General features: G+C 39.2%; 1 protein-coding gene across 5 annotated transcripts in view; it reads right to left on the bottom strand.

The window, feature by feature from the left end:
* The window catches only part of WDR33 (WD repeat domain 33), a 122,314-nt gene that overhangs the window by 10,884 nt on the left and 83,586 nt on the right, over positions 1 to 27,844 (bottom strand). Inside the window, exons 8-18 of one of the 5 annotated variants that reach the window (XM_059394535.1) lie at positions 13,436 to 13,562; positions 12,115 to 12,269; positions 11,946 to 12,024; positions 11,373 to 11,483; positions 10,924 to 11,018; positions 10,644 to 10,730; positions 7,733 to 7,872; positions 6,987 to 7,139; positions 4,533 to 5,621; positions 1,681 to 1,789; positions 305 to 413 (exon numbers count right to left, since the gene is read on the bottom strand). In XM_059394535.1, the coding sequence (XP_059250518.1) occupies positions 307 to 413; positions 1,681 to 1,789; positions 4,533 to 5,621; positions 6,987 to 7,139; positions 7,733 to 7,872; positions 10,644 to 10,730; positions 10,924 to 11,018; positions 11,373 to 11,483; positions 11,946 to 12,024; positions 12,115 to 12,269; positions 13,436 to 13,562 (2,252 nt within the window). In that variant the 3' untranslated portion in view covers positions 305 to 306. Of the gene's footprint in view, positions 1 to 304; positions 414 to 1,680; positions 1,790 to 4,532; positions 5,622 to 6,986; positions 7,140 to 7,732; positions 7,873 to 10,643; positions 10,731 to 10,923; positions 11,019 to 11,372; positions 11,484 to 11,945; positions 12,025 to 12,114; positions 12,270 to 13,435; positions 13,563 to 19,487; positions 19,569 to 23,897; positions 25,014 to 27,844 lie in introns of those variants that run through there. The other 4 variants (XM_059394533.1, XM_059394534.1, XM_059394538.1 and 1 more) reach the window with 4 other exon arrangements.

Below are 27,844 nucleotides of genomic sequence, written 5' to 3'. Positions count from 1 at the left end.
TAAACCAGTCCTCTCCCAGCTGAGGAAAGCACCTTCTAAGTTGCCTCTTTGTTCAGTCAGTTTGCAAATATCCCAGGTCCCTCTCCTTGTGGTAAAGAGAGCTCCTCACTTCTCAGTGGGTTCCTGCAGCTAGTGACTTCTTCTCTGACTTTATGTTGCTTGAACTTGGTGTGATCTCAGACACAGCAGACTTTGACCTGAGGAAGCTGAACACATTCCATTTGGACTTACCTATGAATAATAATCCTCCCATTACCTCTATCTGTTTAAAAGTACCCTGGCTCCTCCAAGGAAAGAAACCCACCACTACAAATTAGAAGGGATGTGGCCACCGGTGATGGGGCGGCGGCGTTGGTTAATCCAGTAGGGGATGGCAGGGCCACTTTCTCGGCTCTCCCTTCTCCCTTTGGTCCCTGGGAGGAGAAAGAGAGGAGGAAGAGAGAGAGAGAGGTAAAGAGAAAAGGGGAAGAGCAAGGTGGAGAGGGAAATAGGTGGAGACAGACACAAGGTAGGGGAGAGGAAGAGAGGCAGGCTCTCAGTTTGTTGATAGCTGTACCTTGTGGGTAACAGACTCTTCTTAGGGTCCCCAAATTCCAAAGATGGATTCTTGCTTTCTCTTTTTCCCTATTGGCCACCACTTTCATGCAATGAGACTATAATAAAGATTCTCCTAATTCCTTTTCTGCTCCCTTTCCTAGGATGTCCTGCTTCTCCCAAAGTCCTAGGGCTATAAAATGCGAATGAAAACTCTTCTTAATCTGATCAAAAGAGGGCAAGAAATGTAACATGTGCCACAGAGTGCTGTGGGCTCAGCTAATTAAAAATTAAAAGGAGTTAAATTCTTTGAAGTGCAACCTCCACAATACTCCTGGATCTCTGGCTTGTGTCCTCCCTGTAAGAAACAGTGCACCGACTTGAACAACTCCCATCTCCAACCTTCCCTCCATCCACATCACTCAGTCCTGCCCTCACCCTCTCTAGCCAGCAGTCTACCACCCCTCACTCCAGCTCCAGCCCCTTCCCCTGTGATAGCAGAACACCTCAGCACAAGGGACTGCCTCTGTGCTTTCAACTCCTGAAATTAACTCAACTTCCAAACAGACTCACATCTAAATACTGACAGTTCTCATTTCTGTGCTTTCCATAGTATCAAGAACTGGATACATCTGTACATTGCTTTCTTCTTGTCAAATTGTGTAGAACAATATAATCAGCTAAAGAATTCCATACATGACACAATTTGGTGGGGAGAAGGGGATAATACTAAAAACACTATTAAAATCTCTAAATTCTTTATCTCATCAAAAACTAAGTGGAAGATTTCCAGGATACAAATGACATGCACTTGCATTCAGTGAGCACAGAACCCACTCCCATTCCCCAGACATGGATAAGGCCGGCCTGTGGCCCAGGCCCTTCTACTAGCGGTTGTCCCAGCACTTTCACCGCCAGCTTCAGGTGGTGAGGAGCTTACCTCCTCAGGGCAGCATTTTTAGCTAACTAAAGCAAGTCTGTGAAAACAACATGAAGACAAAGCCTTTACCTGAAATGACAGTGCTCCTATTTTTCCTACAGGGTTCAAATGACCATTCTATCCATTACTTACCAATAAACTATTTATTGTAAGATTTACCAAGAGGTGGTAAAATACAACTCTTATTCAGCCGAGCAGATATTTACCTTTGTTAGGGCCAGGTCCTTGTCCAGGGTTAAGAGGGGGGATGCGACCTTGTGCTCCCTGCTGCCCTAGGCCTGGTATCAGGGGTGGGGGGCCTGCGTTCTGTCCTTCCTGAAAAGATGTTTTTAAAGCGGGGGTGTGAAATCATAGGCTTGTGCTTCATAAATAGCAATTTTATCATAATGTGACAAGACAAAAACACTAATTTGTCCCAACGCCTCCAGCAGTAAACATACAGCTAGTGACATCATAGTAAAATCATCCTTAAATTGGGGGAAGGAGATACTTCTCTTACCATAACAAAATATAACACTTTTATTTTAAACCTGATGATAGGTTTTATTTAAAGCTAGATCTTTACCTGTGATGCCAAGTAAGAACCTCAATGGAAAGTCAGAAATCATAACATTAACACTCTGCACAAAGGAGGAACTTCTGGCAAAAGTAAAGATCTGGAAATCCGCCAGAACAGGTAAACTTGGCTCTCACACTTGGGACTCTTTTCCAGCTACAGAAAATAACTACTCCTCTTAAGAGGCTAGGGCTGGGTTTGAAGAGGGAGAAGAACATGAAAGTGTTTCAAGATGAGATGCTCACACTGGCTTTACCTCCCTCTTCTCTACCTCAGCATTTCCCCATCCTCAGCACCCTATGGCTCATTCCCAGGTGAGTCACCTGTGATCCAGCTGGATCCCTTGGGTCCCTGCAGATACAAACCTCTTCTGTGTCTCCATGTTCTGGAACCCCAGACCTCATCCCAGCTTGTCTCTAAGATTATGTTTTTCTTAACCTAGCCATGTCTAAATTCTGAGTCTCCACACTGTCCAGTGACCTTGGATCAGGACTCTTAACAAAGACATTTCTGGGGCACGTGGGTGGCTCAGTGGGTTAAAGCCTCTGCCTTCGGCTCAGGTCATGATCCCGGAGTCCTGGCCCCGAATCAGGCTTTCTGCTCAGCGGGGAGCCTGCTTCCCCCTCTCTCTGTCTCTGCCTGCCTCTCTGCCTACTTGTGATCTCTGTCTGTCAAATAAATAAAATCTTTAAATAAAATTTAAAAAATACATTTCTTTACTTAAAAAAATGCACTTGGTAACTGGGCCTACTATAAAAATAGCAGAGTTTCAAAACCATCCATAGCAAAATGGCTTGCACATTCCAAACTAGCTACATGAAAGAGCAGCCTTGTTAGGACACCCAGCATTGTAGGTACAAATGACTATCATTAATTCAATACCTGTAATTTCTGTCTTCCTTTGGTTACTGTCCTCTTCGCCTAAGGACTGCTCTTATCAACATCTTTCATGCTATTACTTTAACACCAGAAAGCAATTCCTCTAAATTAAAGCAACTGAAACAACTGGCTTAAATAATTAGCCTTATCAAAGTGAAGAAAGTCAGATTTCAGCACATAAAAAATAGGAGTAAAGATTTAATCAGTCAAAGCTTGAGATTTGAAATGTCCTATAATGCATCAACCTTTATACTCATTCTATAGGTCAACTAAATCTTTACAGCCATTGTGTTTTTCATGTATAATATCTTTTACTACTTAATATAATAAAAACTCTAACTGAATTGTCCCAGAAACTCAGGCCTATCCTCTTGAATCTGACATGTTTTTAATTTCAGTCATAACGTAACTAAAGTTCATCGCTGTTTTTGTCCTCCCAATGAAAGCTATTCATTACTGTAAGGTTAGGGAACTGATACTGTACACATATACAAATGTTGTGTATTAATAAAACATACAACACTGCACATTTTAGGGCACTTCAGGACAATAAACCTAGATTTATTCCTCTCACCGTAAATTCTAAAAAATGTCCAACAGATTTTGGAAATAAACTCAACTACTCTTCACTGCTGTGACACTTGTAAGTCCTGGAAGATCTATGGAAGAGTAATGCCTAACCTGCTTATTCTGCTGGTTATTTTAACTTGGAAAACCCAATGTCATCTTCACAGGACAGATTCTCAGAGGTGTTAGAAAAAGCAAAAACAGACTGTTGTTTATCACATGCAGCATATCCTCTCCAAACCCAGTGCTTCATACCCAAATAATGCTTCCAGACTATCAACCTCAGAAAAATATCAAAACCACAGAGCAAAGAGTGGTAAATCCATTCGTGCTAATGCAGTCTTTCTGTAATTCCCACACAAAACCTGAACCCTCCTCACACTACTTCTCAAGCACAAGCCCAGCAAATGGGTAATAAAACTCAGCTAACAAAAACAGAATCCTCAGAAAAGGGCCAAGACAATTTCTACAGAATTACTCCCTCCAGTAAATAAATTTACATGTGAGTGGAAAACAACTTGAACAGCATTTTGTCCAGGGGGTCACCATCTGAGAATGCACAATTCTGGATTCAGAGATCTCTAAAAGCATTCACTGAAATGAAAATAGTGAGATCAGAGTTTACCATACACTTGTGAGTTAAATACTCCATCCTATCTTAAAGAGTAGAGCCGGCAGGTGGATTAGCCCATGAAACCCCAGGCTACAAACTAAAGAGCCCAGGAAAGGGGGATCTAACAGGCCTAGGGCCACCCCTGCTTCCTCCTCAGGGCCACAGCTCTTTTAGAGCCTGGGGACAATTATGAATGGTATTCAACTGAAAGTTGATCTTTTCTGGAATGATTTCTATTGAAAAGATTCATATTACAATATATTCAATGGTCTTGTTTACTCTCATTTCCTTCTTCAGCCATGACGCTGTTCTCAAGCCACTGTGACTACTTGAGAGACAGTGATACAAGCTGTGACTGCCTTCCACAGCATCTGGAAGTGCCACCTCCGTGCAGAGCTTATTTTCCCAATGTGCAATGCCTGTAAGTTAGAAATAAATAATACCTGATTGAAGGGGGCCCGGGGTCCATCACCTAGCAGAGCTGTTTTCTGTTGCTGGAATGGTATTGGCCCTTGAGATGGATGTGGCCCTCTTGCCGGGTTCTGCTGTCCCTGAGGTCCAGGGGGCCCTTGCATGCCACCCTGGGGTGGAGGCCCCAAAGAGCCCTGGGGCGGCCCCTGCTGACCCTGTGAGCCTGGAGGCCCTCGCAATTCCTGGGGGGGGCCCAGCATGGACCCTTGGGCTGGAGGCCCCTGCATGCCTCGCATCTCCTGAGGGCCTCGCATCTCCTGAGGGCCATGTCCCAGCAGTCCACTTGGAGGGTGAGGTCCTCGCATCTCTTGAGGCGGATGGCCCATCATCATCCCTTGGGGAGCAGGACCCTGATTTTCTCGGGGGCCTGGAGGACCCTGCATTCCTCTTGGATTCAATCCCATCAGAGGTCCCTGAGACACAGGACCCTGGATCCCTTGAGACCCTGGCCCACCTTGCATCCCATGAGGATGAGGAGGTCCTTGCATTCCTCTGGGACCAGGTGGTCCCTGCATACCTTGAGTACCAGGAGGCCCCTGAGGACCCAAGTGACCCTGGGGACCAGGTGGGCCTTGAGGGCCTATGTGACCTTGTGGGCCAGGTGGACCCTGAGGACCCATATGACCTTGAGGACCAGAATTACCCTGTGGTCCAGGTGGTCCTTGAGGTCCCAAAGGGCCATGAGGTCCAGGATGCCTCTGCATTCCTTGGGGCCCGTGCATGTCCTGAGGCCTTGGCAACCCCTGGGGTGGGCCCTGGGGCCCTTGTGGTCCCATGAATCCTTGTGGCCCCCCACCTCCCTGATGCAGCGGAGGACCTTGTGGCCCCATTTGTCCCTGGGGTCCAGGGGGTCTAAACTGTCCCTGTGGACCTGGAGGCCCCATTTGAGCCATGTTCATTGGCATCTGCTGAGATGGATGGGGCTGCTGAAAACCTTGAGGAATCTGAGACATTGGACCTTGTCCTGGAAAGGGCTGGGGTCCGAGGAGAGGGGTGCCAGATGAAGGAGGAGGCTGAATTTGCTCAGCCTGTTTCTGCGCAAGTCTTTCAATTTTAAGTTGCTGGAAAGAAAGGAAAAAAAAAAATATTGGTAAATACACCAGACCCTTGAAGATGACATACTGCTATCATTTATTTCACTGGGGGAGCCTCAAGACAAACATAAGGCATCAACCGTTCAACACTCCACAATAACAAGAATTCATATAACATTCAGATATTCTGAGAGCACACAAACTTCCAGACTCACTCTAGATGCCTTCTTATATTTTTAAAAAATATTTTATTTATTTATTTGGCAGAGAGAGAGAACACAAGCAGGGGAAGTGGCAAGCAGAGGTGGAGGGAGAAGCACGCTCCCCACTGGGCAGGGGAAGCCTGATATGGGACTTGATCCCAGGACCCCAGGATCATGAACTGACTGGAAGGAAGTCACTTAACCAACTAAGCCACCCCGGCTCTCTATCAGAGAAAGGAGACTTCTCTTTTTATAGAGAAGGAGACTTCTTCTTTTTAAATACTGGGAAAACAGAAGTCAGGATTATTTATAATCATCTTATTACATTCAAAAATTTACTAATGTTTTCTCATTTTTGGTTAACTGTCAAAGGTGAAAAGAAATAAGAGCAAACCACCTGCTCTAGAGTTGACAAAAAAATTATTTTATCTGTCAATAAATACATGAATCAAGTTAAAACTATGTTGGTTTTATCTTTCCTATTAAAAAATGTATATGAAGGGGACACCTGGGTGGCTCATTGGGTTAAAGCCTCTGCCTTCAGCTCAGGTCATGATCCCAAGGTCCTGGGATCGAGCCCCACATAGGGCTCTCTGCTCTGTAGGGAGCCTACTTCCTCCTCTCTCTCTCTCTCTCTCTGCCTGCCTCTCTGCCTACTTGTGATCTCTGTCTGTCAAATAAATAAATAAAATCTTAAAAAAGAAAATGTATATGAAGGAGAGACTGGGTGGCTCAGTAGGTTAAGTGTCTGACTCTTGATTTTGGCTCAGATCATGATCTCAGGATTGTGGGATCAAGTCCTGCATCAGGCTCTGTGCTCAGTGTCAAGTCTGCTCCAGATTCTCTCTCTAACCTCTCCCACTGCCCCTCCCCCTGCTTGCTCACACTGATTCTCTCTCTCTCAAATAAATATATCTTTTTTTTAAATGTATATTTAACTTAGTTCTACTCACTGCTTGACTGATTTTGTTTTAAAAGTGTTAGAAACAGAATCCTTTCACACCTGAAACTATTATGAAATTGTATGTCAATTATACTTCAATTAAGAAAATTTGAAAAACATAAAGAAATGGTGGTGTTCATAAGACCCATCTGAGAAGCCCTTCCCTTCTCTGTAAGAGCATATCAATAAAAAATATTATCACTATTTTCTTGGATCATCTTGAACCCCCTAAAGAGTATCACACACCTCCAGAAGCTGTGGGTTAGTATACTGTAATGTGGCCATTTCTTGCTCAATTTCTGCTTGTGTTTTCTTCTTCTCTTCCAATTTAATGTCCTCTTTTCTGTCATTCAGTACCTCATTTGGGGCAGGAATTGGAACTTTATTTTGCATCCAAGCCTTGGGAAAGAAGAGAATATTAAAATACACCCTAAGTATGTATATTATAGTGAGAGAATGAGAAAAACATTCTGTAATGTCACTAGCTCTTTCCAACTTGCCAAATACAAGCCAGCCAGCCTTGTATAGTCTTTATTTATAATGCTCCTTCCTGTAACGAGAATGAGTCAGGAAAGCACAGTATCGGGTAGAAACTACTAACCTGAAAAACACTGTAAGATCTTACATGTTATTGAGAATGAAAAGCCTGCCCACCTCTTCGAAAGGGCACGTGTACTTTGTGTTGAGGGGACAAATAAAGCAAAAGACAGACAAATGAAGAAGAGAGTCAACATACTCTCTCTGCTCCATGCTTCTTCTCCTTCCTCTGATAGCTTGGACAATAAGAAGTAGGTGAGAAAAAAAGAAGAGCTACATGAATCATGACCAACTCAGCACTAACTGCAGAGCAGCAGATGGGAATTCTGTTGAAGAATACTCCAAAGAAGTCTGTGGTATAGAAATACTTTCCATAGATGAGACAATGCAAGAGGCACTCAAGAAGCAGAACCCCACAGTGCGTGGACAAGTTGGGACTGCTACTAGTTACTCACCTGCTGGAACTGAGCAGGAATAGGTTTTGCATAAGGAACTTTCTTCTGAGGAACTTTTTTCTGATCCTTTTGCATCACCTCCTCCATTCCCCAGTCCAAACCTGGAATCGTCATTTCAATTTCATTTGATTCATCTTTCCCTATAACCACAAAAAAAAGCAGTTAGCCAATGAAATGAGAGCAAATGGCCACGTCATCAATAAACACATTTTTGAACGGGGAAAAGCCTTCCCTTTGAGATCGGGAACACGACAAAGATGCCCACTCTCAACACTCTCATTCAACACAGTAGTAGAAGTCCTAGCAACAGCAATCAGACAACAAAAAGAAATACAAAAAAAGTATTCAAATTGGCAATGAAGAAGTCAATGCTCTCTCTTTGCAGATGACATGATACTTTATATGGAAAACCTCAAAGACTCCACCCCCAAACTAGTAGTAATACAGCAATTCAGTAATGTGGCAGGATACAAAATCAATTGCTTTCTTATACACTAACAATGAAAATACAGAAAGGGAAATTAGAGAATCGATTCCATTTACTATAGAACCAAGAACCATAAGATAACCTGGGAATAAACCTAACCAAAGAGGTAAAGGAACTACAGAACATTCATGAAAGAAATTGAAGAAGACACAAAAAGATGGAAAAGCATTCCATGCTCATGGAGAAGAAGAAAAAACATTGATAAACTGTCTATACTGCCTAGAGCAATCTGTACTTTCATTCCTATCAAAAGTCCACCAGCATTTTTCAAAGAGCTGGAGCAAACAATCCTAAAATTTGTATGGGATCAGAAGAGACCCTGAATTGCTAAGGAAATGTCGAAAAAGAAAAACAAAACTGGGGGCATCACACTACCTGATTTCAAGCTTTACTACAAAGCTGTGATCACTAAGATAGCATGGTGCTGGCACAAAAACAGACACACAGACCAGTGGAACAGAGTGAAGAGCTTAGATATGGACCCTCAACTCTATGGTCAAATAATCTTCGACAAAGCAGGAAAAAATATACAGTGGAAAAAAAGACAGTCTCTTCAATAAATGGTGCTGGGAAAATTGGACAGCTATGTGTAGAAGAATGAAACTCGACCATTCTCTCACACCATACACAAAGATAAACTCAAAATGGATTTTTAAAAAACCTCAAGATAAGGCAGGAATCTATCTGAATCCTAGAAGAGAACATAGGCAGTAACCTCTTTGACATCGGCTGCAGCAACTTCTTTCAAGATATGTCTCCAAAGGCAAAGGAAACAAAAGTGAAAATTAACTTTTGGGACTTCATCAAGATCAAAAGCTTCTGCACAGCAAAGGAAACAGTCAACAAAACAAAGAGGCAACCCACGGAATGACAGAAGATATTTATAAATAACAGTAAAGACAAAGGGCTGATATCCAAGATCTATAAAGAACTCAATTTGAACACACACAAAACAGATAATCACACATCAAAAAATGGGCAGAAGACATGAATAGACACTTCTCCAAAGACGACATACAAATGGCTAACAAACACATGAAAAAATGTTCATTATTAGCCATTAGGAAAATTCAAATCAAAACCACATTGAGATACCACCTTACACCAGTTAGAATGGCCAAAATTAACAAGACAGTAAACAACAAGTGTTGGACAGAATGTGGAGAAAGGGGAATCCTCTTACACTTTTGGTGGGAATGCAAGTGGGTGCAGCCACTTTGGAAACAGTGTGGAGATTCCTTAAGAAATTAAAAATAGAGCTTCCCTATGACCTGCAATTGCACTACTGGGTATTTACCCCAAAGATACAGATGTAGTGAAAAGAAAGGCCATCTGTACCCCAATGTTCATAGCAGCAATGGCCACGGTTGCCAAACTGTGGAAAGAACCAAGATGATCCTCAATGGACAAATGGATAAAAATGATGTGGTCCATATACACTATGGAGTATTATGCCTCCATCAGAAAGGATGAATCCCCAACTTTTGTACCAACATGAACGGGACTGGAAGAGATTATGCTGAGTGAAATAAGTCAAGCAGAGAGAGTCAATTATCATATGGTCTCACTTATTTGTGGAGCATAACAAATAACATGGAGGACATGGGGAGATGGAGAGAAGTGAGTTGGGAGAAATTGGAGGGGAGATGAACCATGAGAGACTGTGGACTCTGAGAAACAAACAGGGTTTTGGGGGGAGGAGGTGGGGGGTTGGGTGAGCCTGGGGGTAGGTATTACGGAGGGCACGTATTGCATGGAGCACTGGGTGTGGTGCATAAACAATGAATTCTGGAACACTGAAAAGAAAAAAGAAAAAAAAAGAGAAAACCACATTTTTGAAAGAACAGACTTTAAATATGTAGTTTATATCACTTTTATCAACATGTCTCAACATAAACTATTTTGGCATTTTTAAAATAATCTAGTATCATGAAGGTAAAAAACAGGTCTACAAAAAAAATAATTTTTTTTTTTAAGATTTTATTTATGTATTTGACAGACAAAGATCACAAGTAGGCAAAGAGGCAGAGAGAGAGAGAGGAGAGGAGGAAGCAGGCTCCCTGCAGAGCAGAGAGCCAGATGTGAGGCTCAATCCCAGGATCCTGGGATCATGACCTGAGCCGAAGGCAGAGGCTTTAACCTACTGAGCCACCCAGGCGCCTCCCAAAATTTTATAAAAATAAAACACAGGGCGCCTGGGTGGCTCAGTGGGTTAAGCCGCTGCCTTCGGCTCAGGTCATGATCTCAGAGTCCTGGGATCGAGTCCCGCATCGGGCTCTCTGCTCAGCGGAGAGCCTGCTTCTCTCTCTCTCTCTCTGCCTGCCTCTCCATCTACTTGTGATTTCTCTCTGTCAAATAAATAAATAAAATCTTTAAAAAAAAAAAAAATAAAAAAATAAAACACATAGGTACAATGTCTCTTACCCATCTGCTCTTGTTCCATAGCTAATTTTAGTTGTTCTGGTATTCCCATTCCTGGAATTACTGCCAGGCTATTAGGTTCAAGGTCATCTATAAATAGGAATACATCTATTATCAACAGAGATTTTATAAACATAGTGGCCCAATAAATGAACACTTTATAAAAATGAAACCTTATCAATCAGTAAACTATGAAACTAAATTTAGTTTTATATAATCTTTTCCATAACGCTTTAATAAGAGTATATCACATTTCAAAGAAGGATAAATATGTGAATCTTACCATATTCTACTCCATCTTCAGACATTCCAGGCAATAGGTTGAGATTATATCGATCTCGCATTTTATCACCTGGTCGGTTTCGGGTCCAGAATTTGCTGTCAAAATAAAAGTGATTGGAGGGGTAAGGGGAGGAGGACGGTTTCAGTATATTTCTGGGCACTTAAGAGTACCAAACAACCCACCAGTAAACATAACAAAGTTTTATAGTGACTTTCTTCTAAAAATTTAAGATGTCAAAATATTTTTTTAGTAAGAAGGCAAACCAAAATCCAAGTAACAAAGTCATTCTCAATACATTATTTCTTATTATTACATACTTAACAATAAACCACTACATGTTCCTAGGAAGTTGGACTACAAATATATTAATCTATCAATAAATATAAATCTTCATTTTCTGCTGCTCCATGAAGAGAATAAGTCCTTGTTATTTCTTATAGAAAGCTTACCTAGTATGGTCATTTGAACCTGAGCAGAGAATATGTCCAAGAGGATGCCAAGCCAGACTCCAGATCATTCCTTCGTGGGCCATCTCCATCCCACCCACTTCCTTCTCTACCCTGTAATAGCATCACAGAAAGAAGTCTTTTCACAAAAGTTACCAAAAAGGAAGAAAAAAAAGGGACATTTTCTTTTGCTCGAACAAATGCTGGACATTTTCTTTTGCTTTGGTAAATCTACCAAAGCCTGTTACTTTGAATCTGGTCAGTTCCTTGTGTTTCAGGGGTATTCATTTGGTCATCAACAATGTATTCTTTTACTGAGGAGTACTTCAGAGGGAAAAGTGGTTGGAGAATGAATTCACCAATAAGAAACTGCTTTAATCTCCCTTAATGACTTCTAGATCTGAAAATAAAGGTGCTAATTTTTCTATTCCAAGCTGAGTTTACAGAATTGAAAACTGCAGGGAAGTCTCTGATATAGGACATATGAACACTCAGGAAAAAGACATTATGTTTTACACTTTTAGGTGCTCTCTTCATAAAATATACAACTTCTTTACATGATAAGTTATCACATACCCCACATGCCAGAATAACAAAGAGCCATCGGACCCTCCACTGGCAAAAAGTCCTTCATGAACAGGATGCCAGGCCACAGCTGTGAAACAAAAACGTGGGCAAAGGCAAAACTGTTAGGATCTCAACAGACTACAGGTAATAGAATGAGAAGCATGCCACAACCACTGACCTGTGGCTTCTTTCTTATGACCTCGGAAGACTTGAAGCTCTTCTTTCAGGTTTCGGATATCAAAAAGTTTACAGAGGTGGTCACGTGATGCAGTGAGTAGCCAATTGCCATTGAGATTTAATTTCACTTCCATTACTGTGTTTTTATGGGCATGACTAGAAACAAAGTACCAAGAAAATAATCTGTCAGAATTCAAAACAAGGATAAATCGACACAACAGCCATTTTTGTTAAAAAGCACATGGGTCAAGACACAAGAGGTTGGGCCTCTTGGCAAGAGGTTTGGACATTATTTTTGTGGCTGACCTATTTCTTTCAAGTGTACTTTTAACATGGTCTTGTTATGTTACAAGCTTTATTGCTTCTTAATGTCCATTATCTAAGTACAGTTTTCATTAACCAATGAAAACAGCAGCAGAGCTTCAACTGTATAGAAAAGCTTATATGTAAAGCAGGGGAAGCACTTGAACACATAAATTAATATTCAATAAAGCTCATTAAATTTTCAAAATTCAGTGACACTCCTCTCATTAAGACAAGCATTTAAAAAAGAGCACAGGATAGTTTGAGGGTTAATTTGAACTAAAAACACTACAAATCAAGGCCTACAAAATGCACATCTCCAAGGAGTCACAATGTGTCCTATTTGGTTGTGGCCACTGGAGTTATGTAACAAGGCAGCCTTGCTCCAACCAGCTCTGGATTTGGCTCACTTTCCAGTCAGAAGGACCAGGATGCAGGGGTGTGGTCAAAACACATGTTAATAATATGTTTATTTAACTATGAACAGTGACAGATAATAATAAAAAATAATCATGTAAAATATAATAATATAAAATATATATTGTAATATAAAATATAATAATAATAAGTAATTTTAAAAAGACAAACTTTATTATGAGGCTGCATCGTAAGTAAGCACCTCAAACAGAAGATGAGAACTGATTCAAAACTGGGGGGAAATTTCCTCTACAAATAGATGTGGTAAGATGAAGAAGACTGGGCTGTATCTAGTAAGTGGGTGCCACCTTAGCTACATAGAGTGCCAAAATGTATCACAAGGACACCACAACCTAGGATAGTGAGAACCACCTTTTCTTCATCTTCATCCTTGCCCCACTCCCAGGGATACCCAAATTAAATTTAGATACATATGGAAGAACAAAAATCATATTTAATTAATAATTAGACCCTAGGTACAAGTTCATCTGTTGTGTACCCTAGTTTTTCATGAATACACAGGATGAGAAAAGGCTCAAAGTTAAAAAATACAGTCTTGTTCCCCTTTGTTTAGGGACCAAGGTGTGGTTCCTATCACTTACAGTGTTGCAAGACTCTGCCCAGTCTTGGGATCCCAGAACTTGATTGGCTGTTGACTATCTTTACTTCCTGAAACAACTAACCCTTTTGTTGGATGCCAGTCTACACATTTCACATCTGCACCATGCCCTGTTGGAAACAAGTAGAAATAAAACCTAATCAGTCATATATTTAAAGCAGCACTCCATTCTAATTTAAACCAAAGCAGACAAACTTATTATACGTTTTGATCCTAGTACTCCATCACCTTAACCTTTTTGAAAAGGCTCTTTTGGTTTTGTGTGGGGAAGACTTTTGAATAGAGCAACCTCTTTTGAGGTCAAGATGCACAGGAACAGTTCCTCTTCTCAGGCAACTAAGCTCATCTTCTTGCCTACTTCTGGCTGGCCAAAGCTTTTTAGAAGTTGTGTCACTCAAGCCCCATATTTAAAGCTTGTCATGTTTTTCTGGATGATTCTAATTAGTAGGCACAATTCTTGTCATTCACTCTATAGTTTTCCCACTTTGAAGTAGTCCTTATAGATCAAAAGTCCTAAATTCAGGTTCACATGCCAGCGCTTTCTAGATGTGGCAGTAGGAAAAATATTCTTTCTGATGGAATTCCATTTACTAAAATGAAAAAGGAGAAAAACAATTCCTGCTTCATTTACACACATACCAGATGAGATGATGGTAAGAGCTACTCTGTGGAGTGCTTACTAATATGTTAGGGCATGATGGAATATTTAAAATCATCACCTTTTTAAATCCTCACAAAATCCTGAGGAAGGTATTATCATTTTATTTGTTTTACAAGTAAAGAAAAGAAACAGAAGGACTGCAGGGATTAAGTAAGATGTCCTAGTTTCTAAAGCTAGTCAACAAGAACAGGAGCTGGAATCTGAACCTGATCTACAGGATTCCAGAAATAGTTCTCTCAATCACTGTGCTAAGGCATAGGGTCACTTAACAAATGGAACACATTAACTGATACTAAAAATCACAAAAGTGAAAATCAGAACTTCTACAATTGAAAGAAATTAGTAACTAATTTTTGAAAAATCAGGGCTGTCCAGAAAAAGCCTCAGAAAGATTTTATATAGCAAATGCCCTACAATGCAGGTAAAAAGTGAGGTGAAGAGTATTTGAAACTGGTCCCTCTCCAACCAGGACCAAATCCAGCTTCTATGAAATCTGAGGTGGGAAGGAGGAAGGATATGGAAGAATAGCAAGAGAGGGAAGAAGGAAGAGTGAAGAGATGATTTTAGAGGCAATGGGAAGTGAATTTGCACCAATTCAGAAGGGGAGTAATTTGTTTCTCAAATAGACATGGACTTAAGACCCCATGCTGGCAAGTATGTAGGGAAATACCAACTGCCTGGACAACAGTTTGACAATGTATGCCAAAGCATGAGAAATATACCTATCCTATAACCTGAGAACCTCATACCTCAGAATTTATCCTGAGGAAATAACAAATGTCGAAAAAGATTTGCCTACACAAATGTTTAATGATAGTTTATTTTTAAATGCCCTTGAATAGGAAACATATTACAAAATATATTTCAGTATGGCATATGTGCTCAATGGAATATGATGCACCTGTTATAAATGATACTATACTAATTTGTTAATTAAAATATTCATGATACGATTGAAAAAAGAAAAACCCCAGTGTGTGCAGCATTCCTGATGCCACCACTGTAAAAGGGAGATCAGTACCATGAGTGTGCATGCACACCTATCTAGAGAAAAATGCAAGTCTAGACACCAAACTGTTAAACAGAAATAATACTAAGCTGAGTAGAGGTAATATGGTTATTCTTATTTCCCTGTTCTGTTTTTATGTTTTCTTTTGGGGTTTCTTGTTTGTTTTATATCTTCTACAGTGAACATATATTTTATAACTGGGATCTGAAGATGCGAAAAGGGAAAGAGGTGTTGTGTTGCTTTGATTTTATCAAGAAAAAGAACTGAGGATGGAAAGATTAAATAGAAATACAATTCAGTCTTTCAGTCCTTGCTTGGCTTAAGAACTTTTTTTTCAGGGTTGTTGCTATTGTTTTTAATTTATTTAAGTAATCTCAACACCCATTGTGGGGCTTGAACTCACTAGCCCAAGATCAAGAATCATATCCTCTCCTGACATAGCCAACCAGGCATCCTAAGAACTTTTTTATTTTTTTTTTAAGATTTTTTTTCTTTAGGGGCTACTGGGTGGCTCAGTGGGTTAAGCCTCTGCCTTCTGCTCGGGTCATGATCCCAGGGTCCTGGGATAGAGTCCCGCATCGGGCTCTCTGCTCAGCAGGGAGCCTGCTTCCCTTCCTCTCTCTCTGCCTGCCTCTCGGCCTACTTGTGATTTCTCCCTCTCTCTCTGTCAAATAAATAAATAAATGAACAATTTTTTAAAAAGATTTTTTTATCTTTAGATAAAAAGATACATTTAGAGACAGAGAGATCACAAGTAGGCCGAGAGGCAAGCAGAGAGAGGGGGAGAAGCAGGCTCCGGGCCAAGGAGAGAGCCCGACGTGGGGCTCGATCCCAGGACCCTGGGATCATGACCTGGGCTGAAGGCAGAGGCTTAACCCACTGAGCCATCCAGGCGCCCCCATCCTAAGAACTTTTATGAGACTGACTCGATGCCTACTGCGCTAAGGAGGCACCTCCCATCCTAAGAACTTTTAATGCCATTAACAATTTGACCCTAAAAAGATATGGCCAGGGAATTTTAAAAAAGCTTTATGGGTCACTATCACTCAAAATTAGAGATATGTGTGCATTTTAAACAAATTTGGAAAATACATGAGAAAACACTTTTAAAATGTGATGCATTATGGAGAAAAAATTCATACTCTTAGCAGCCACCTCTACCCTCACCTTTTCTGAGATGCTTTTGTTATAAAAGTATGTTTAGTTTAAAGAACTGTATGCAAAAAAAAAGATTTTAAAAACCCCGCTAAAAAAAAAAGTAACAACAAAAATACATCTGAGCTGCTTTGAATTATTTTCTGACATTTTCTAAAATGTATTTGGGGGGTGCTTGGGTAGTACAGTCGGTTAGGTGTCCAACACTTGGTTTCAGCTCAGGTCATGATCTCAGGGTCATGAGACTGAGCCCAGTGTCAGGCCCCATGCTCACGGGGAGACTTCTTAAGTTTCTTTCTCACTCTTCCTCCGCCCCTCCCCCAACCCTCTGTCTCTCTAATAAATAAACCTTTAATTTTTTTTTTTTTTTTTTTTTTTTTTTTAAATGAGGGCGCCTGGGTGGCTCAGTTGTTAAGCACTGCCTTTGGCTCAGGTCATGATCTCGGGATCCTGGGATCAAGCCCTGCACTGGGCTCCCTGCACAACAGGAAGCCTGCTTTTCCCTCTCCCACTCCCCCTGCTTGTGTTCCCTCTCTTGCTGTGTTGTGTCTCTCTCTGTCAAATAAATAAAATCTTTTCTAAAAGTTTTTAAATAAAATAAAAAGTATTCAAGTAGAACCTAAGCAAGTGAGGAATCTCATCTATCCTATTCTGCTAAATGAATTTACCCAGATCCATACATATTACTAAATATAAATCCAACTGATTGGTACAGATTCTAGGATATTATTTTATTGGTTACTGTCCTTAATAATAAAAATACTGCTACTACTAGTGAGCACACATACTTCTTACATGTATGGTACTATTCAAAGCAAAGTATGTATACTGACTAGTACTTTACAAATGAAAATTACAAAGTACAGACAGGTTAGGCAATCTGCCCAGGATCATACAGCTGATATGTGGCAGAGCAGACACCTTGAATGCAGGGAGCTGGCCCCCAATTCATAGCTCTTAATGCCTATTCTATTCTGCCTCCTTAGATGTGGAAAGGTTAGTCTAAGAGTTACAGGAGGAAAAGAAAATAAGTCTCTTCCTATTTGCTTCTATATGCAGAAAGACTCATTGAGAGATAGCAGACAGGAAACAGATGGGAGGGCAGCTATTCAAGTCTTGACATTACTTTATTTTTGAACCACATGCATGGGTCATCTACTTTTTTAAAATTAAATACAAATAAAAGACTTATTTAAGAAAGTATGTACAAAAAATGTGCATCATGCTAACATTTATGGCTTAAAAAGAGACATACACATACACAAAGCACACACATGCATTTGCTCAAATATGCATAAAATGTGAAAAACAGAAAGAAAACAGAATAATCATCACATTAATTGCCCCCAAGAGAAGGAACTGGGTAAGGAGACTTCACTGTATACTGTTTGTTAATTTTTAAATACTGAAACATAGGAATGATCCATTGGGGGGAAAAAAATCAATGAAAAAAATTTAATTTACTAAATAGCAAAGGACTGTTTGCTCTGTAAAGTGGATATGAAATCATTACAAGAAGCACATATCACTTTTATATTTTTTCAAATGAAAAGGAGGAAAAATAAATAGCTTAACCTGGCACAGATGCACAACTTTGCAACTGATTTGCAACTGCTTTCTTCTTTAGTAAAAAAAAAGTGACTGAATTCCCAATGAAGTGAGAAAAACTATTTCAAACAATAAAACTGTACCCTCTCATGTCACATTTAGATCCAGAACAATGAGACCAATAGAAATTTATCCTAAGAAAGTAACTTAAAGGATTTTTTAAACTTTTATATTTAAAAGATGGCAGTTGAAACTTTGCTCAAAATAATGAAAACAAATTTCAGAGGTGGGATAAATTAAATGAACTGTGTCATGGACCAAAAAGAGAACAAAAAACTATTAAAATGAGGATTCTAGAACAAAAGAAAATGCTCATGAAATAAAGTGCCTTTTTTTTTTTAAGATTTTATTTATTTATTTGGCAGACAGAGATCACAAGTAGGCAGAGAGGCGTGCAGAGAGAGAGGAGGAAGCAGGCTCCCTGCTGAGCAGAGAACCCAATGCGGGGCTTGATCCCAGGACCCTGGGATCACGACCTGAGCCAAAGGCAGAGGCTTTAACCCACTGAGCCACCCAGGTGCCCCTAAAGTGCATTTTAAAACAGCAAACAAGGATCACCTGGGTGGCTCGGTGGGTTAAGCCTCTGCCTTCGGCTCAGGTCATGATCTCAGGGGCGTGAGATCGAGCCCCACATTGGGCTCTTTGCTCAGCAGGGAACCTGCCTCCCCACCTCTCTCTGCCTGCCTCTCTGTCTACTTGTGATCTCTCTCTCCTTGTCAAATAAATAAATAAAATCTTTAAAAACAACAACAACAACAACAAAACAGCAAACAAGAGGTGCCCAGCTGGCTCAGTCCGTGGGACTTGAGACTCTTGATCCCAGGGTTCTGAGTTGAAGCCCCACGCTGGGTCTAGAGATTACTCAAAAATAAAATCTCAGGGGCACCTGGGTGGCTCAGTCAGTTAAGTGTCCAACTCTTGATTTCAGCTGAGTCATTATCTCAGGGTCCTGGGATCCAGCCCCCCATCTGGGCTCAGGGCTCAACACTCAGCGGGGAGTCTGCTTCAGGATTCTCTCTCCCTCTACCCTCCCCCCCACTGCTCATGTATACGCTCCCTCTAAAATAAGTAAATAAATCTTTAAAAATAAATGAATTTTTAAAATAAAATCTGAAAAATAAATAAATAATAAAACAGCAAACAAACTAATACATGCATAAACCGTGCATATGCCATGGGGCTGATTATAAAAATGTATAGGTTCAAAAATGTAGATGCAAATAAGTAGCAAATGAAAACTATATTGAAATACCAGAAACAGAGGTGAAGTTTTCACATTTTCTCTAATGTTACATTGTATTTATCATCACAAATAACACAGGTTAGATTTATGTGTGTATAAATTCTGTTGTTTTTAAAATGAGAAAAAAAATAAGAAATTAAATTGAGAAATAAATTGAGGGAAAAAAGGAACTTTGCTAGGTTATATTTTCTCTATCAAACTAGCAAAAATTAAATTTGGTGACACAGTGATAATAAGAGAGGAACAGACAATGTCATCCACAACTGGTTGGAAAGTAAATTGGTACAATTTTGGAGGGAGGCCATCTGGCCGTATCTATCAAAATGTTACAAGTCTTAATTCTCCTAGGAATTTACCCTATGTCTGTAGCTGTAAAATCACACCAAAATTTTTCAAAGATCGTTTGTTTCACCTTGCTTGAATTCGAAGACTGGAAACACCTAAAAATCAATGAGGGGTTATTTAAGAATATTAAGGTAAATCCATATAACTGAGTACTATAAAGTACTATAAAGCTGTTAAAACTGAGGCAGGAAGAGGGAACTTTTGGGGGATGATGGAAATGTTCTATATCCTGATTATGGTGGTGGTTACAAAAATGAAGCAGAGAAAACTTTTTGAAGGGACTGAAATGTTACATACCTTTATTACAGTATATGTATTTGTCAAAGTTCATTGAACTGTATAACTAAGAAAAGGCTGAATGTTACCACATGTAACTTATACCTCAATAAGTACAAACAGGGTCGCCTGGGTAGCTCAATGGGTTAAAGCCTCTGGTCATGATCTCAGGGTCCTGGGATTGACCCCTGCATCAGGCTCTCTGCTCAGTGGCGAGCATGCTTCCCCCCTCTCTCTGCCTGCCTCTCTGCCTACTTGTGATTTCCATCTGATGAATAAATAAAATCTTTGAAAAAATAAATAAAATTAAAAGTACAAACAGAAAAGCAAGATGTAATTTAGTCCAATTTGTAAAAAAGAAAAGTTAAACTGTTAATAGTTTTTTAGGGAGAAGAAATGCTATGAGAATAAGAAGGCATTTACTCTTGGATTGCATGAAGTTTTTAAACGCTCTTTTATTACTTTACTTAATGGCAACTGCCTTTGGTTTCTCTCATTTCAAGCCTCAAGAATGACTGATACTAATTAGTGTCTTTGTTTGCCAATACAGAACCAGTGCTTGTGGTCCCAGAAAGATGTGCTTCAAAGCCTCAGTGGGGATGCACTTTTTCAGACAGTTCTCAGACTCAGTATCACTAAATGAAGTTTCAAGAATATTATGGGTTTTGTGAGCTAAGTGCCATATATTAAAACTTAATTTTAAACAAATTATTCTCTCACAGAATAACTGTTTGAAGACCCAAACACATAGCTTATCAATTTAACCATTAACCCAAAAGAATGTCTCTATACTAATTTTTATCACTTCAAAGGTCCAGAAGTTCAGAATAGAACCATTCAAAATTCTTTGTGACCCCCAAACATGGAAATTTCAAGAATGTAATTAGTGTTTTCAATACTGAAGCAATTAACACAGACTTACTACAAAATTCATTCAAGTAAATTTATGGTCCAGTGACCTAGATATTTTAGTACTAACAACATCTTGTTGATAGTTCAAGATTTTAAGACTAAAAACTGCTTGTCAGTGGAAGATCCAACATTTTGTAAAGTGGCCCTTAATTAAAACATTTCAGAATCAAGCCCATAAGACAATATAAAGATAAAATTCTCAACATCAAACCCTCTCCAGATACTACAAAGCCTAACACAGTATAAGGAAGGTGTAGCCTTGCAGGGAACTGACAGGCGTCTACAGGGAGACTGTGGTAAACACATAAACTCTTGGTAGGTTAACAGCTTTAAAAAGCTAGCAATACAGGAGCATTGCTACTACCAAGACTCCAGGATCCCTGGTAAAGGTCATAGTACCTATCCATTCTTGACTGCAATTAGAAAGGGAGGATATGCTGGAAGAAAGATTTAAATATTGAAAGTTGGAGGTGCAACTGCCAATTTCTAAAATTAAGAGATTGCAAGTGCAAATCATTACATGAAGATCAAGAGTGTCATAATAAATCTATGTGTGGAATTCCCTTTAAATATTTACAAATACTTAAGAATCTCACCTGCACTGTCGAATACAGTAACTTATCAGCCACATGGCTACCTAAATTTGTCTTAATCCAAGTTAAAATTTAGGTTCCTCATTCACTCTCTATAGCATTATTTCAAGTGCTCAAAGGTCACATGTGACTATTGGCTAGTATACTGGATAACACAGATCTAGAATAGTTCCATCATCAGAAAAAGTCCTACTGGACAACACTGATTTAAACTAAAATTAGACATTTTAAAGGAAGTTTCTACTTACACTCTCATGATTGTATTATTCATTCTGCTACATAATGAACAACAACAAAAAAGTATCTTCAATTGCTACTAGAACTAGGGAAGACCTGCAAAGGTATCCAGCCCTGAAATTGTTACCTAAGAGAAAACTGAGGCCTAAAAGGGCTAAGCCAATGCCCAGACGTGCCCCGATTTTTCTTCCTATTCCTATCTTCCCTTCACCTCACTAAATATAACATCCAAATTAAGTGGCAAAATACAGTTGACTCTTGAACAGGGGTTGGAACAGCGCAGGGTCACTTACATGCAAATATTTTTTGATATACAGTACAGTACTATAAATGGTTTTCTATTTCTTACTTTCTTGCTAACATTTTTTTCTGTAGCTTACTTTATTGTAAAAACAGCATATAATACACAAAATATGTGTTAATCAACTATTTATATTATCAGTAAGGCTTTCTGGTCAACAGTAGGTTATCAGTAGTTAAGTTTTTAGGGAATCAAAAATTATACGAGGTTTTTAGACTGCAGTGAAGGGATCAGCACTCCTAAACCCCTGTTGTGGCAAGGGTCAACTGTAGTTCCTTTTGTTTCATTTATTAATCAAATGTAACTGAGGAGGTTGTAGTAGACAAAATTCTGTACACCTTTCCAAGTCTCAGAACTACATAAGAAAAGAATTTAGGGGTAAAATTTAAAAATAAATACATAAATAAGAATTACTTCTTTTAGACTCTTAATCTCACAAAACAAACTGAGAGTTGGGGGGGGGCAGGTAGGGAGAGAGTGGTTGGGTTATGGACATTGGGGAGGGTATGTGCTATGATGAGTGCTGTGAAGTGTGTAAATCTGGTGATTCAAAGACCTGTACCCCTGGGGCTAATAATACATTATATGTTAATTAAAAAAAATAATAAAAATAAATAAATATAAATAAAGCTGAATGGTACTGGCCAAAGAAAATTACTTCTTTTACCTTTCTAAGAAGTAATTAGACTGATTCTGAAGAGTGGGGTCTTGTTAAAAATAAAGGAATGTGAGGAGAAAAAAAGAAGAAAGGAATGTGGCAACCATGCCCCAACCCCACCCAAAGAAATTATAAATTAATCTCACCATATGGGGTTACTTTTAGATATTAAGCTTTGGAGGGAGTGAATTTTGCATATTTCTTAGCTTGCTTACACTCTCTTTGGTCCTAACTAAATGAATAGTAACAGAATTAGCATCATTTCGGAGGCTGGTGGCATTGGTTTGTGAACTGTATCTGACTGAGGGTTGTTTAACTTACTACTTCAGAATAATCAACTGCAAAAAAAAAACCCAATTAATTGTACATTAGAATTTATACCAAATGGGAGGAAAATGATTTTACTTATTCCACTTGATCATTCCTTTACATGCTCATTTATGTGCTCTTTCACTGGCTCATTAATTCAAAATAAGTGTGCATAACAGCAACCTTCATTGGGCTCCTATTTTGGATGCTTGATCTCTAAAATATGTGATCACCAAACAAAATGAAGACTGAACACTGGGGAAATATTTGTAGAATCATATAGTGCAGGTACAATAACTTTTAAGAAAGTTAATACCTAGAATAAAAATTTTCAGAATAAAGACTGAATTAAGCTAACAAAACAACTAGTGCAGGGTCTTTAGAGATTTTTCTCCACAAGTAAAAACAGAAAAATCTCTTCTAAAAAATGTTACACTGGGCGCCTGGGTGGCTCAATCACTTAAGGGGTCTGCCTTCAGCTCAGGTCATGATCCCAGGGTCCTGGGATGCAGCCCTGCATCAGGCTCTCTGCTCAGCAGAGAGTCTTTCTCCCTCATCCTCTGCTCCTCCATCCATTGGTGCTCACTCACTCTTAAATATTTTTTTAAAAACTAAAAAACAAAAATGTTACACAACTATGCCTAAAATAGCAAGGTACAGAATGCAAAACAATTTTTCCTAACTAATGAAAACAAAACCTGCTTGTGTGTGTGTGTGTGTGTGTGTGTGTGTGTGTTTTAAGGGAGATCCTAGAAATAAAATGCAGAGACTCCTTAATAAAACCTAAAATTCTAACAACAGGGCTGATGTTTTAGTCTTTAGATATTTGGTGAACAGTTCCAGATGTGTTTTTGTAGAAAGTGGAGGCTTCCTGTTTATCATTTCCTATCTCAGAACCATAAGGTGTAGTGAGAGTTACAAGCCAGCAAGGGAAAGAGGTCTGTTTTTGGACTCTTCCTTCAAGGAAGAGGTTCCCCGGTTTCTGCGATATTGTATGTAAAAACTGTCCCTCTGTGTATTTTTCAAGAACCTCATCTCTCCTTCACATTCTCATGAGATCCTAAGGGACCTATCATCCCACAGAGGTAAAACGTCCTGCCTTAAGACAATGCGTATAACCCCAAGGCTCGGTGAACAGTCTGAAAACCAATATATAGTTTTATTTGAAGGTCAAAAATGGTGTCCATTTTCCCATTTTATTTTTCCTGGATCAAACCAGTATACGAACAAATCTTAAGAAAAATTTCTTTTATACATAACTTACAAAAAGCACCAGATTTTCTAATACAGGAAGAAAAAAGCAAACAAAGATTTCAAGTACCATCTTGTACATTAACAGTTGAAGAACTGTTATTCAAGAAAATGTGTCAAACATTAACAACAAATTCGGTCTACTTCCAGCCACAGGAACATAAAATGTAACAGATCAGTTTAAGGCAAAGGATATTTGTTGCCATGGTCCACAGCCAGACATTTCAGTATTCAATAGATTAGCAGACTCAAGAATTTAAAAAAATGAAACAGCATAATTAACTTGTACCCTGGCCAATGAATGTGCAATTTATTATCATTTTACCTCCCTTTTTTATTTTTTTTTATTTTATTTTTTTTTTTAAAGATTTTATTTATTTATTTGACAGAGAGAAATCACAAGTAGATGGAGAGGCAGGCAGAGAGAGAGAGAGAGGGAAGCAGGCTCCCTGCCGAGCAGAGAGCCCGATGCGGGACTCGATCCCAGGACTCTGAGATCATGACCCGAGCCGAAGGCAGCGGCCCAACCCACTGAGCCACCCAGGCGCCCCTACCTCCCTTTTTTAAAGCAAAGTAATTTTAAGCTTAATCCAACAGTCATTATCAACTGAAAGTGATAGTATTAGTATTTCTCTCATCTATATCTAGAAAGTGACATTAGTAAAAATCTGTAAAATTAAATGGAAACTCAATCATGGAACAGTATACTCTAGGCAGTGTTTTTCAGGAAGCATGTTCAAAGCCACAACAGAGCACGAAATCTTGGGTGAAGGGGTTCTGTGGTCAAAGAGTTGTACAGTGCTGAATTTTAAAAATTAACAGGTTTTTTTTTTTCCATGTCTGAGAGCCTTCAGTGCTTCCAATATAAATTACAAATCTGCAGGTGAGAATGTGACCATGAGTCTTTTTTCCTCAAAGCACTTCCAAATCCCTCAGAAGATGAAATGCTAGCTTATTTTGTTGTCTGGCAATGAAGAGCTTAAATCCAGAAGAGTAGACACCTCTGGGGAAAAAGAGGAAAGGCACTAGGGAGAGGTGCATAAATGGACTTTTAACCATATCTGTAATGGATTCTTTTTTTAAAAATTTTCAGAAATCAGCATGGTCAAAATGTAAGGATTTGACACAGTTGAATGGTAACACAAAAGTGTTTATCAGGTTATAAAAAAAAAATGTGAAATATATGCTGTCAGAGTATCCAGTATACAAACAAAAAAACTCAAATGAAACAAGAATGTAGAAACATAATAAATTTGCCAGATTCCTACTTAAGTCACACATGTAATTTGCATATGCAAGTAAATGGTTTCTATTTAACTGTACTATGTATTTACATGGAAGACTGACAAAGGCTGAACCAAAAGAAACTGTCAAGTAGGTTAAAAACTGAAATTAAGGAGTGCCAGAGTCGCTTAAGCATCTAACTCTTTATTTTGGCTTGGGCCGTGACCTCAGGGTCCTGGGATGAGCCTGAGTCGTTTTGGGATTCTGTTTCCTCTCTCCCTCTGCCCCTCCCCTCCCCCTGCTCTGTCTCTCTCTCCAAAATCTTTTTCTTAAAAAAACTGTAAGTAAGCATACATCTCATAAGATTAATGCCATGTAACTACTTCTGGCATCAACGTGAAAATTTTTAATGAATATATGACATGTAAATAATTCCTGGTCCAATAAGAACATATGCAGCCGTAAGTTTTGCTGAAACTTACATTTCGGACTGCTACTGAACTTATACAATAATGTGGGGGGAGGATATAACAGAGAAAAGCACAATTTCCATTTGAGTCAATTTTAAAAATTGTATGTAGAAAAATCTTGAAAACTATGAAAGGGAGAAAAATAATCAGATGACTGATACAACAGGAAAATCTCCATTTCTTTCTCAACCCATTGCCTGAGAGTATATAGAAATGAATGTTGATCCTCTATATTCTTCTGTTGTAATAACCAGAAAGAAGTGACTCTGCAGCATGTTTCCTGCCCAACAGCAAATTACCCTTTGTAGCCCTTTTTTTTTTTTAAGATTTTAATTAAAAGGATTTTTTTTTTTAAAAGCTAGTTTGGAGAATATTCATCAAAGACGTTTAAAGGGAAGGAATGCAACAACTGAATATTCTTTCAACCTTCATTGTTATTGTACTGTCCCAAATATTAACAACCAGTATCACAAAGGACATAAGCCATTAGTCTGAGGTGAGAAATACCTGTATCCCAAACACAAGGTAGAAACCAACTACAAAGTCCTTTATAAGAAAGTGTGCACAGAGTGGGAGTGGGAGAGTGTATGTATGTGTGTAATTAGACATCAAGGTTTTCTAGCAAACATTTCTGCACACATTCGTTAATTAAATAGTAATATATAGATGGTATAACAGTCTTAAAGAGTCAAGAAAAGAAGCATATAATCATCACTTGAAAAACTAGAAAGAAAGTGTAAAAAACAAAAGCAAAAACAAAAACTTTAAAAGAATGATGGGAAGGTTTGGCAATACCAAGACTACCAAAAAGAGCAGTATGCTACATTATGCTCTTTGCTACATTAACAATAGAGTCATCGGTGCCAGCAGACTCCTTGGCCAAGAATGAAAAGAAACCATGACTGAAAGAAAGCCTTAATAAAGAAGACAAAGCAGGATCAAAAAGGAAAACAAGAAATTTTAAATGGTACTTAAGGGCATTTCTAGGGAAAGCCTTCCTTCTGAAAAAAATATATTAAAACAGTAAACTGGTTAATCACCCTCAGTTGGCCAGAATAAGGACACTGTGTTTTAAAATCGGAGGTTTAGTTACATGAGAGCAACGCACAATCCTGGCCAAACTAGAATTAATTAGCCCCCATGGTAATCATAGCCATGCACAACTATATTATGAATCTCTGTTTTGCCAGAATGTACTTGGGTGTATTTGCATTTTGGGGAAATGTGGCTTCCTATATAATCTTATTCATCTACTACTAAGGAAGGTAACAGTTACAAAGTTAAAGAAATTTACCTGTATCAGAATAAGGTTACATGAACCCCTAAATAACTGCTAGAGGCAGGGTCTATCGTACAATTCCCAGAATTTCAAGCTGTTATTAAGAACTTTTTCTATACGTAAGTAATCTGAGATGGCATTACACTCCAATTGGATCTTGACAATTTTTTCCCTTTATGTTTCAAAGCAGAAATAAAGTTAACTGGGAGCTGGTTATATTACTTAGCTTCCAGCATAGCAAAAATAATAAATAAATACCCATTAGTTCACAATGATATAAATAACTGAATAAAAACAAGGAGGAGGAAAAGAGTTGAGCCTCTTGTGCGTGAAAATTCCAAATAACTTACATAGTTAATCCACCCTCAAGAATGTGGAGCGAAACTCCCCACCCCTTAAGTGTGGGTTCTGCTTCATGACTTCCTTCCTAAGAGTACACTATGAAAAAAGGGGGAGAGAGTAGCCTTACACTGGAGAACTCCAACATGGCCTCAACCTGGTGACCAAGGTCAACATCAGATCATGTTGATAATGTATATCCTTGCTGTGATGTGATGAAATGACACTTTATTCTGTGATCCTCTTCCCCAAATCCCATAAAACCAAAACCAATCATGAGAAACACATCAGATAAATCCCAATTGCATGACATTCTACAAACTATCATAAAATTTCTCATCAAAACACTGGCTCCGGGCGCCTGGGTGGCTCAGTGGGTTAAGCCGCTGCCTTCAGCTCAGGTCATGATCTCAGGGTCCTGGGATCGAGTCCCGCATCGGGCTCTCTGCTCAGCGGGGAGCCTGCTTCCCTTCCTCTCTCTCTACCTGCCTCTCTGTCTACTTGTGATTTCTCTCTGTCAAA

This window comes from Mustela nigripes, chromosome 3, assembly GCF_022355385.1.
Source record: "Mustela nigripes isolate SB6536 chromosome 3, MUSNIG.SB6536, whole genome shotgun sequence".
In the NCBI taxonomy this organism is placed as follows: Eukaryota; Metazoa; Chordata; class Mammalia; order Carnivora; family Mustelidae; genus Mustela; species Mustela nigripes.
Note: the sequence above shows the minus strand (reverse complement) of the source record. Positions and strands in the feature narration are given on the sequence as shown.